The sequence below is a fragment of the Poecilia reticulata genome, chromosome 2, assembly GCF_904066995.2.
Source record: "Poecilia reticulata chromosome 2, P_reticulata-male-v2, whole genome shotgun sequence".
In the NCBI taxonomy this organism is placed as follows: Eukaryota; Metazoa; Chordata; class Actinopteri; order Cyprinodontiformes; family Poeciliidae; genus Poecilia; species Poecilia reticulata.
In genome coordinates, this window is record NC_088831.1 from 944,576 (window position 1) to 957,388 (window position 12,813).

The following is a 12,813-nucleotide window of genomic DNA, read 5'->3' on the forward strand; positions in this document are numbered from 1 at the left end:
AACTGCCTACCTCAGTCAAACATGTAAACATAAACCAACACACTGTCTTTCAAATGGCTCAAAAAGTGCAGTTAGGAATTCTAAATGTAATGTAAAATAAATAACAAAATCATGATGTCAGACAGAATACGAAGCATAGAATTAGACTGAATAGATTTGCCCTTATGTTGGATGGGGCACATTGTCACGATACCCCATCTAGACTGTTTTCAGTTATCGGGACCAATACAGTTATTAATATCAGGTCGCTGCATCTCTACTTTAGTCAGACCATGGGCAATTTTTACTGCAGATGACAGGTTGTGTCCTTATGAACAAATTTATTTGGTGTGTTCTGTGTTACCTGGTGCTAAGATGACTTATCTGCATCAGACATTTCAGTTTGTCAGAAGTTTTTTTTTTTTTTAGGATTTGAGTTAGCATTTGGTTAGGTCATTTTATGCTGCATAGAGTAGAGCTGTTGGGATCTAATCTGATTTCATCTCTCATCAGACAGCACTTTACCCCCTAACTGCATAATCAGCCATGACATTTTCCGACAGCTTCTGGACTCACCATGACGATCGCTTCCTCTACATGCTGATGGATTACGTCCCAGGTGGAGAGCTCTTCAGCTACCTACGCAGTCGCGGGCGATTCAGCAATGCCACAGGCCTCTTCTACACCTCTGAGATCGTATGCGCCATTGAGTACCTTCACTCCAAAGAAATAGTCTACAGAGACCTGAAGCCTGAGAACATCCTGCTGGACAGTGAGGGACATATCCGCCTTACTGACTTTGGCTTTGCTAAGAAGCTGTCTGATAGGTAAGAGACATAAAGAATCCATATATGCATAAAATAATAAAGAATGTCATCAGCAGGTGGTGATTTTTGGTTTGGAAGACGGTCTCACGTGGGTTAACTGGGTAAATTATCTAATTTTTCACTCCTTCTGATGATATTCTTATATAAAAAAACTTTACAGAACGGTAAGCTAAGGTCAACCTGCCTCCTCTGTGTTTTAACAGGACTTATTAAAAGTTCTATTAAAACACAGAGCACAACTGAAAGTTTTGATACGTTTGAAACTTGGTTTCAATATTTCATAAGTCTGGATGAGAAAACTAAAAATTAAGTTATGAAAACTCATAACATCTAAATATCTGACTTTGTTTCAGTTGTTGACTATTTTGGTTTTTTAATTAGATTCTAAACCAGACAGGGGCATTTCATTGCTTTTATGATCTCTCGATTCCTTATATTTCAGTTTTTTAAATACACAGCTTTTTGACTTGGGTTTGGTCCCCCATACATGTTCTTTCAATCCGTGTTGTTTTATGTTTATTAAAGGCATTTATGATCATAAACTGGTTTACACTGGGTGAGTTAGAGGCTGGGAAACATAACTATCTTATTAGTGAAACCCCTGATTTGTTTGATCAGCAAAATGTTGTGCTTGACAAACAACCCAGTCTTTGCAGGCTATCTGGTGCATTTACAAATGCACCAGATAGGACAAACTTTTGTGGCATTATTATGATAACAATAAGTGACTAAGAAGCAGCTACTTCTTTTTCAGGCATGGCTGTGACTGCAATCATAGCCCCACAAACACTAATAATGCTCTTGAACAGCACAAGCCACAGAAGTGACAAGTTATGTGCTTCTTTCCTAAAGAAGTGTCATTTGTATCACTAAACTGCACACAGGCAAATCAGTGTTTATTGATGCTCTCATTGAACAAACAGTGGAGAAAATAGTAAAACTAACAATCCCAACAGAATCCCAAAACATCATTAATTGGAACTTATAAGGAAAAATTTAAATTTTTACCATAAGAAATTTATCAAGAGAAGTGATAAAAAGATATGATAGGATAATCAATATTTTTCTGTTTGCTAAATGGTAGAGATTTATTTTTACGTTTTCAAAAATGTTGCCAGTATTTGGTACAATTGTTGGATTTTGTCGCCCTAATCTGGTTGTATGCTGAAGGACATTATCCACTTGAAAGTCACATTTATGTTCAGAGTTTTGCTTCCTGGCTGATGAAGTGTACCAGTCCCTCGTGCAGTATGAGGATACCACCTCCATTCTTCATCGTTAGGTTGGCGTTTTGAGGCGACAGAAGCTTATTAAGTCATGAAATCATCACCTGGGTTGTCCTGGAAAGTGAGAAAAAAATTGTGTGTTATTTCATCTTGCATGTAAAAAGACTGGGCTTTGGAGGCTGAAGTCTTCTGTCAGACTGGACGGCATCACTGCAGTTGTCAGAGTAGTTGAGTCAAGGTTGTTACCAGCAACAAGACGGCATGTGAAAGCTTCCTTTGTTGCTGCTTTTCATACATCACTTCTGAATATAGTGTCCTCACAGAATGGCTCTATTCACTCTGAATGCTTGGTCGACATCGTCACTCTGTCTTTAACACCGAACATAGTTCTGTATGTAACCCTTCATCCACTGTCAGTTTACATCACCACTCAGACACGGCAGGGCTTGCAAAGGGTAACTGGGAGGATCTGTAGGTGGAACAAAAGGTATAAGGAGGAGTGTGTGGTGTTTACTGGCTGTGTGTAGGGTGATGACAGATGCCTGACTGCTTTAGTACACAGAGATGTTACTGGATTGTGACACAGCCTTTCTCAGCTCTCCATCAGCAGTGTGTGGGGCAGCTGATGAATGCCAACTGAGGTTACTCAGTTCTCGGCTCAAGCTGTTGGAAGTCTGATTGATTGTTAGTAGAAAGCAGCAGCAGCAGCAGCTGTCATCGTTACCCATTTTGTTCTCATTCTTTACATTTTTCTCAAGTTGTGCTAGCCAGAATGTCTTCAGTCATGAATGCTGTGGAGACACTAAAAAGGAAGGCAGTGAACTTAAAAGAAGTGCATATGGAAGGCTGTGTGTTTTAGGCTCTAGGTTGCCAAGTACAATCAGCAGTTTCCTGCTATTATTTAAAGGGCAAGTACCATTATAGGACCAGAAAAGGTAAAAATCTTGAAAATATAAAATATTCACTGACCTGACATTTAATCAAACTAAACCTTCCTGTTTTAGATCATTTAGGAAAATCAATTATGTCCGATGAATAACATAATTCATCAGACTGATGAATTAGTCCGATAATATTATATATTATATAATATTCTTTCTCACAATGAGAAAGAATATTATATAACTTTCTAGAAATATGTAAGTTTACATATGCTATAATAAATATTCCTTTAAGCATGTTGGGGAAGCTCATGTCTTTGTGACCTGTTTAATTCACAACATTTGAGTTAAATGGAGGTCAACCTGTGACTGTATTTTGTGGCAGAAACTCAAATAAAGTTAAAACTGTGTTATGTTGTGTTCAGGCATATTGACGATTGTTACATTTGGAGCAAAAACGTTGAAGCTTGCAAGCCTCAAGACACCATTCCAACTGTTAAACACGGTGGTGGCAGCAGCATGTTTTGAGACGTTATTCTGCCAGTGACTGTTTCCCTTTATAAAGAAAATGGCATCATGAGAAAAGATAATTGAATGGAAATATAAAAACAACTTCTCAAGACATCAGCCACAATTTAAAAGCTTAGACAATGATTCTTCTTCCAAACGGACAATAAGCATCAGCATCAGTTTCTTGCAAATATTGTATTTGTTTGGACTGTTTCTTTTAATATCTTTTACTTTTAAATGTGAGCAGCATTTCATACCGTGTTTCCCCGAAAGTAATCTTACTTTCGGGGTACTGCTTATATTAGCCGACCCCCCTGAGACCCCTGATACGTCTTACAATCGGGGAAACACGGTAGCTTTTTAAGATTCACTGTCTGCTGACTTAATTAGGATTTTACCAACATGCAAAAAGAATATTTATTTTAATTATATTTTGTACAATTTGACTCTATTGTTGGTGTTTAAGTATTATCAATAATGTGTTCCAATAACATAAATGTTATCAAGCTAAGAAGAGAAACAACAGAGCCCTTTGAAAATGTGGATTTATTTAATCATGGATTAATTTCAGATTCTCATCAGCTGCGTTCTTGAAACACTGAATGTGTTGAGTTGTCATTATAAAATAGATGCCATCAGACTTGCTGTCTCAGCCAACTTCCACTCCATCAATATCAGTTATAAGTTCCCTTGAAATACAGCCAAAGTTTCAGCTCAAAGTGATTTATGGGGCTTTTCTACTATTTGTCACGTTTAACAGAACAGTGAATATCTGTCTCTGCTTCTGCTTCAGTTCCAAGCATCTTGTGTCTTCTCTTCAAACAAGTTCCCTCAGAATGTGGAGCAGATGTTATTGGGAGTGATGGTAGCTTAGGAGGGAGGAGTTCATCCTGTAACCAGTGGATTGGGCCTTGGACACGACATTTAAAAAAGGCAGCCTCTAGTTTTTAAGTATTTACTGCAGAAAATTGTTGTCCTTTCAATGAACCAACATCTTGTCTTTGTTGTTAGATTTTATATTAAAACAACACAAAACTTTTGCCAGAAAGATGGATACATTTTCTTTCATGGGATGTTATAGTACATAGTTCCTAATCTGATGTTTTTGAACAACTCTACAAGTTTGTATGGAATAAACCAAAATACCTGCTGAGAGCTGCAGAAGTCTCATTGACAGTTACCAGAATTGCTTGATTGCAGTGATTCCCTCAAAAGGCCGTGCAACAAAATATTAAGTTAAGGGTACCATCATTTTTGTTCAGGCCTGTTTCATGAGTTTATTTTTTTAAATAATTTTGTTGAAGCCTGCTAGAAAAGCGATGCAAGTGTCTTGTGTTCACTATCATAAAATTTGTATTATTTTTATTATTATCTTTGTCAGATTCAAGTTATTTCTGTGACCGTTGTAGGTTTTTCTTTCATTAACTGAGGGGTACCAACAATATTGTCCACGTCTGTAATACTGGTAAAGTAAGTGACAGGATTTTATGCACAAATTATTCTTGCTTTAATATAAATTGATGGACTTTGAAACGGTTTGGAACCTAATAGAATTGTATTAAGTAGATGTGCTATTTGTTTACACTGTTTTTCTCTTGTCAGTCAAATAATCTAAACGGAATCTCTAAACTGTTTGAATAGAAAAATTGATTCTGAATTGAATCGTGACTAAACTCATAATCTAATTGCTAGACACTTAAAGATTCAGATCTGTGAGAGGAGATATTGGTACACAGCTCCACCAGTTGCAGAAAAAAGGCGTCTTCAGGATTCCATCTGCTGCAGGTCGACTTGATCTACAAGATTCTGTAGCTGTGGATCAACTGGTGACAGGATGAAAGCTCCTCCAGCACTATGACTATTTTAATTAATCTTCTCAAGACATGATTCAGGTTGGAATCATAATATGTTTTTAAATTGGAGTGCTGTGATGGTCGGTAGTTTGTGTTCAGTATCCTTGAAAACGATCCTCTCCAGCAAACACTCAGCCATGCCACTTCAGGACAAACTCATGTCATTAGGTAAATTAGAGGAAGAATGAGTGTGGCCTCATCACAGGAGAAAAGATTCACAGGGGAGCAGATGAGACGGTGCACTGACCCCAGCTGACATGTAAACATAATGGAGTAAGATTACATTTTCCACCAGACCGGGGGAGCAAACAGATGGGGAGTAGATAACTTTCTGATGTTCAAGTGACCCACTTATATAAATGGAGGGCAGCAGAAGAGCCATAGAGAGGAGGACAACCTAGAGGAGGTGATTCGATGCTGCCACAGTGACCCCTGCTGGCAGACAGACTCCGTGACACAACAGGGCACCATGCTAAACAGCCTCAGCTCATTCGTGTCTCATTTCTGCCCAGCCCACACCCACGCTTTATTCCCCATGACATCAGCAGCCCCCCTCATCCTTCACCAGGACCAGCATTATTTCCATGCAAATTACCGTCACCATGGCAACTAGCCAAAAGAGGTCATTACCCAGGTGATATTGGTGGCAGACGATGAAGGGCTGGCACAAGGCCAAGTGCTCTTCATCAGAGGAACAGCCGCTTTCACAGAGAGCCCTGCATGTTTTTTCTGCATGCACAGCTCCTGTGAGCAGCACATCATCCGCTTCAGATTTCCCTGTTTTCCTCCCTCCTCACGCCTGCCAGACATGCTTCAGTTGTTGTTCACTACTTGTTTTGCCTCCTGCATTCATTTGTGTTTCATTGTGAGCAGCCCCAGACCTGTTTACTCCCACCATGGTTGAGGTCATACTGGTCTCATGGTGTTGGATCATGTGGTGGAGCCAGGTCACACGGAACAGTGTTCGCAAAGGGCCGAGTCTTTAAATAAATCTGCTATGCAGTGTGTTGTCACACTGCATAGCAGATTTGTTTAAAAAAATCAAGCATCAACCAGCCTTTGCACTTTATTGCCCTTTTTTTAGTTTAATGAAACTTTGATAACAATTAGGGAACATTGTTCTAAAATTGCGCTGCTCATAGTGGCAGCATGTTGGAGTATCGCTTACATTTAATCTGATTTCTATCTTTTAGTTATAAGTTCATGTTTGGTTTTGGATACTCTCCGTGCAGCTAAAAATAATGTTTGCTCTGTTTTGTTTTATTTTATTATTTTTTGTTTCAGGCAGTTTTTATATGAAAACTCGGGGCAACAAAAACAGTGTTGCTGTATCCAATACCTACTGTTATATCCATCCATTTTCTTGACACCCTTGTCCCTCAGTGGGGTCGGGAGCCGTGCTGGTGCCTCTCCAGCTAGCGTTTCGGGCGAGAGGCGGGGTCACCCTGGACAGGTCGCCAGTCTGTCGCAGGGCAACACAGAGACACACAGGACAAACAACCATGCACTGGGAGAACCATGCAAACTCCATGCAGAAAGACCGGGGCCGGGAATCGAACCCAGAACCTTCTTGCTGCAAGGCAACAGCTCTACCAACTGTGCCACTGTGCAGCCACTGTTATATCTATTTTCTTAAAATTTCTACACCTTGTAAAAGCAGTCATAGTTGTTATGATGCGTTCTCATGGCAACAAATAATTGCTTTTACTACTGGGAGCAGCTGATTTGTCTTATTTAAGTCAAAAACTTAAATAATACCTGAACTGTGATGCCGAATCCCACAAGAGTTAGAAAGTTTCAAGGTTACAGAGCAGGACCATAGAGAGAGCTTCCATTGACAAGGATCTCTTATATTCTTGACAATATGGTCAGACAGAGAGTTAAAGTGGAGCAGCAAGAGCAAATGAGATTGATTAGCAGTGCTTGCCAACAACTGTTTCTGTCATCCAGGACAAAATATTTTAATATTGTTTCTGGATATTGAGGTGTTGAGATGTTACAACAGGGTCATGGAGCAACAGTGTTTAGTCAAAGGTCTCTTCAGATTTGTTGCAAGTCTAGCTGCATTTCCATTGTGCCCAAAACTTTGTTGATATTCTGCTATTGTCAAAAAAAACGTAATTTCGCAATTGCGATGTTTCCATTAAATAAAACCAATTAAAATTACATGTGAATAAGTTTGTTCACGTGATCTGTTATTAAAAAGCATGCCGAGCCATCGTCCAAAACAACTCTGTTTATGAATTGATTTGTTTTTTGTACATATTACTACCTCTATCAAGCAGCACTGTTTGCTTTTGTTTGTGTTGTGGCTCTGAATAAATCATAGCTGTCAGCATCTGAATCAACTAGTCAGACTTCAAAGAAAACTGAAAATCTTTGTCTATACAGAAAACCTTTTGAAATGTGCAGGCATTAATTTCCAGTGTAAGAGTAAAATTTCTATATTTTCTACCTAAAATGTGATACAGCTCGCCCACTCACATTCTGAATCCTGCTTGTCTACAGATACACTCAGTTCTGTGATCATATGGAATCACTCTCTCACAGAAACATCATTTTGAAGGATAGCAGAGAATATCTGCAAACTAGCTGGGGTTTTCTGAGCGACAGCACAGCTTTCAAAACAAGCAGTAAAAAAGTATGCTTCTAAATTTTAAAGGAATATTTCCCCCATCTCTTATTGTTTTTACACAGACGAGGGTGGAGACCCCAAGATGATAGATCATTATGAGTAGAGAGAAACTTAGAAGAATTTTTATTTATTATTTTCACAATGAATTCCAAAACTCCCCAAAATCATCATCATCATCATCATCATCATCATCATCATCGGAAAATTTCTTCTAAGCATTTCAGTTCAGGGTTGTCACAATAAATTTCTTTTATTGGTGGTAAATAAAAAAAACTAAACTTACAGTATGATTACAAATGTTATTTTTACTTTTTTCTATACTTTGTTCTGTGAGACTTTCAATACTCCAGTATATTCAAAAATATAATGAAATGCAGCAGTTCAATGATATAAATCACACTCTTTTTAAGTAAATAGTATCTTGAAGGAGCTAACTTTATGGGAATGTTTTTTAAGAATATTTGTTTGTGGTGCTATGAATTCTTTGCCATATAGTCACAGCCTACCTAAAAAAATAAGTAATAAATTTAAATATTTAATCTTAATCTTTATTGTTATCACAATAGTCCCTCAAGATATTGCAATAAATTTCTGAGTCCATATTGCCCACCACTAGAGAGCAACTTTGAACAGCAATATTTGAGTCCTGTATCACATCCTCAGTTGGATTCCAGTCTGGACTTTTACTGGGCCGTTTTATACCACATCAATATTCTACATTCCAGGATGGTGTACCTTGGTCATTTTGTTTCACATGTAGCAGATAACATGACACCCCAAATTGTCAGTGACTGTAGATACTTCACATTGGACTTTACAAAGTAGAAACCACTATAGTGTCAGTTTGTTTACCTTGTAACATACTTTGTTGTGTTATTTTGTCTCCCCTGGCCCCCAGGACCTGGACTCTGTGTGGAACCCCTGAGTACTTGGCTCCTGAAGTGATCCAAAGCAAAGGCCACGGCCGGGCTGTGGACTGGTGGGCTCTGGGCATCCTCGTCTTTGAGATGCTGGCTGGGTAAGTGCTGGAATGTCCAGGGAAAGGGTCTGAAGTGGGACAGAAGGGGGCGCTCTTGTTCCCCAGTGTACTGACGTTACAACAGTGCTGAATTAAAGTGATGCTAGCTGCTTTTCCATTGACCTTAAAATGTGTTTAATGGCAACACGCCAAAGTCACAGAAAAAAACAATTTTTTTTATAAAAAGTTTTTGCTCACGATGAGCCTTTTAAGCTCTATCAAAACTGCAGTGGAAACAGTTTTTTAGCATCACACGAGTAATGTGATCAAGAACTGGATGTTACTGCTAGCAAAAAAGAAGACTACAGGAAGTAGAATGCAGATAATGGTTCATCATATTTTTATCGACATTGTGTAAACAAATTTATTAACATGATTTTAACTGAATTTCTTATTTAATCTAAATAACACATTTGCAAAATTTGTCTTTTCGACATTAGTGGAATATGAAATGAGCTCTGGTCACTGGTGCTCACAATTGGACACCAATGATTCAATGCAACACAAAAGTTCTGCTCTGCACTATTAGAGCTGTGCTGAAGGAGCAGAGGGATTATTCAATTAATCCTGAGGTTGTAATTGTCTCAGTGTGTTCCTGCATTCTGCAACAAATGAATGTGTGAATGGTAATCATTGTAGCAGATGAAGAACAACGATGCTGATCCCCATTAGAAGGCACCGGGGTTCTTTCTGACGTTCCCAGTGAATAACACCTGAGCTCGTTGGCATTCTCAGTGAACAGACTTGAAGGTTCAGATTGTCTGAAACATTGATTAGAGTTTTGTTTCAGAACACACCAGGTGACTCATTAGTCTGGCTCCTAATTGATTTGATTTCAGCAGTGCAGGAGCAGAGGCCTGCCCTTCTCCACTCTGCTCTTTAATGGCCTTTATGACTCATCTCAAACTCTTTTCATTTCTAACATCCATCCATCCATCCATCCATCCATTTTCTTTACACCCTTGTCCCTTAGTGGGCTTGGGAGGGTTCTGGTTGGGCTCCGTGTTTGCCTCCCCGGATTTTAACTTTAAAGCCTATTTACCCAGTATAATCCTAATTAAGGATTCAATTGATGGACCAACGCAGCAACAATGCAGAGATGCACGTCAACAATGGATTTCCGGTCATTTTTACACCGCACTGACACACAGACAAGGAAGGCAGCCTCACTTTCTGAAAATCTTTCTGGCTCGACTGTTTCTACTGTTTGTTGTCGGATCCCTGCTATGCCGCCTTCCTCAAACCGAGCAAAGACGGGACTCACAAGGTGAAATCACCGTTCATCTGAACTATTTTGGACATGGTCATTTTGCAGTATATTATGCTATCCACAGACTAACTTCAAGGCAAATTAAAACGCTTAAAATATCAAGCCGCTCGAAGGAGATATTGACATTGATACACATGGCCTTCCTGCTCTTGTTAGCGGGTGATGTACAGCTTAATCCGCTGATGCCGGTATCGAAGGGCTACTTACCAACGAGCCAGGGATGGTTGCTGGAGATCGGGGCTCTAGTAGCACGGGCGGTGATGTGTCGAAGCACATGTTTTACACCCAGGAACATATCGGACAGCAGTTTGATCAGACTGTTTTGTGTGGCGAACGCGGCATGACTGGTGGGAAAGCTGTGGCTTTCTACCATGCTATGGCGTCTGATGTTTCAACTCAGAAAACCTATGGTGTCAGTACACTGTCAACAAATGTTTGTACTAACCATTTTCCTCATGGAGATCTTTGGATCGCCCCACCTGTCACACTGGATACCAGCTCTGGGATTATCAACAACGGTCTGCTACGAAGAAGTGAAAGTAAGAACTTGATGGCTAATCCCAACAAGACAAAGAGACATGGACCGGCCCGACGTAAGCCAAAGACATTACATACGGAGGCAATAAACAGACAAAGACGGTATCTATTTTTTTCAAACTGTTAATCATGCTAGAGTGGTCTGGGACCCTGCACTTAAACCTAAAGGTTTCTTTGGAGGACATTTAAATATAAGAAGTCTCATACCCAGGGGTGAAAGTAGTTTTAAATTCTTGGGGGTACTATGACAAAAAAAAATAAATAAATATATATATATATATATATATATATATATATATATATATATATATATTTCGGTATCGGCAGTAAAAAACCTGATCGGCACATCTCTGATATATAATGTGTGTGTGTGTGTGCCAATATTAGAGATCGGCACATCTCTAATATATATATATATATATATATATATATATATATATATATTTTAGAGATGTGCCGATCAGGTTTTTTCCTGCCGATACCGATCACTCATGAGGGCCGATCACCGATACCGATCACATAATTATTATTATTTTTTTATCATAAACACTACCGGTTACATTAGCGGTTCTCAACGTGGGCGGTACCGCCCCCCAGGGGGCGTTCAGAGGACGGCAGGGGGCGCTGGCGGACATTTTTACAAAAGGGGGGCGCTGGGATGCTTTTGGGGGGCGTTTGGTCAAAGGTAAACTTTACACCTTAAATCCACAACAATGCCAGTTTAGACTTTGAGCAACTTGGCAAAACTGTATTGTGTAACATTAAACCATGCTTGGCTGCAACTGTATCGATGGCAGCTCTTCTTCTATTCAGTGTTTGTAGCTTCATGGCTCCGCTCCGCATCAGTTCAGCGTTACACCAGCTGATGACGCTGCTGTGATTCACTTTGTCTGGTATTTATGTAGGCTACATATGTTTTGGCAGTTCTGTGATTATGTCAAAGCAGCAACTTATATTAAAACATGTTTTATTTCCCTTTGAAAGCTGGCCGCTTCCATGGAAGGACAACAGAAGATTGCTCTTATAAACATGTAATTACTAAAATCACGACTTTGTATCCCTCTGAAAAATAAACCCATTTAAATAAAGAAATCCCTCCATGGTGATACCACGATAGAGAGCGTTCATTTTATAGCGTTAACTCGGTGCTGTAAGTGGTCCGGTATGAAACGGGGGTGACGGAACAACACAGCACTTTTAATTTTCAATAACCAGAATGCAGAAATTGTTTCCGCTGTTTTAAAAGGTTTATGTCAGTCTGCCTTTTTCCCATCGATGTTTCCCGACCGCCCTGCACCTTAGGGAGTAAAAAAAAAAAAAAAACGCCGAGCACATTGCGCAAAACTCTGAAACATGAGAAGCGGGCAAAACGGAGCGAAGAACTAGATGTGAATTATAGAATCCGACGCTGAACAGTGAAAAATCAACACATGATGTGAAACACATGACGATTAGGAGGCGCAGCAGTGATGAGTGAAAATTACTGATGGTCAATAAACGATAAAATAAATCTAGCAACAGGAAAGAAACTAAAGTGGACATAGCAATAAACCAAGAGAGGATAAAACTAATCAAATAAAACTAAATGGAAATGAATGAAGAACAAAATGCAAGAATAAACTAAGAAACTAAAGTAAATACAGAGGAATAAACTGGTATGGCAAGACCTTTCGAGCAATAATTAATACAGAGACTGTATGGCAAGAATAAACAGACACTATTTCCAGACAAAAGGTAAAATAATATTGCTGAAGTGCCATGGGCAGGGGTGCAACTACACATTATTCAGATGGATGCGAAAAGATAAATCGGCGCCCACCCCCGAAGGAGCGTAGAAACATACGTCCCCCCCCCCCAAACCTCCTCCTCCAGACGCCACTACGTTTAGCGCAAAACTCGCTACATTTACCCCGTGTGTGCGAGGTGAAGGAGCGTAAGGCGCGCTGAAATGTACAGGAAAACATAATCGGTGCGCCGATTCAAAACATCTACAATAATGATAGTAACATTAATAATAAAATAATTCAGTGCAAGTAGCCTACAAATTCTTTGGTGGGGGGCGGTGAGAGACCTGGAT

The 12,813-nt window shown here is 39.5% G+C and overlaps 1 protein-coding gene across 5 annotated transcripts in view; it reads left to right on the top strand.

Moving 5' to 3' along the window:
- The window catches only part of prkx (protein kinase X-linked), a 50,607-nt gene that overhangs the window by 13,696 nt on the left and 24,098 nt on the right, over positions 1 to 12,813 (top strand). For all 5 annotated transcript variants that reach the window (XM_081614377.1, XM_081614379.1, XM_081614376.1 and 2 more), the window contains 2 exons: positions 543 to 806; positions 8,810 to 8,929. In XM_081614377.1, the coding sequence (XP_081470503.1) occupies positions 543 to 806; positions 8,810 to 8,929 (384 nt within the window). The remainder of the gene's footprint in view (positions 1 to 542; positions 807 to 8,809; positions 8,930 to 12,813) is intronic.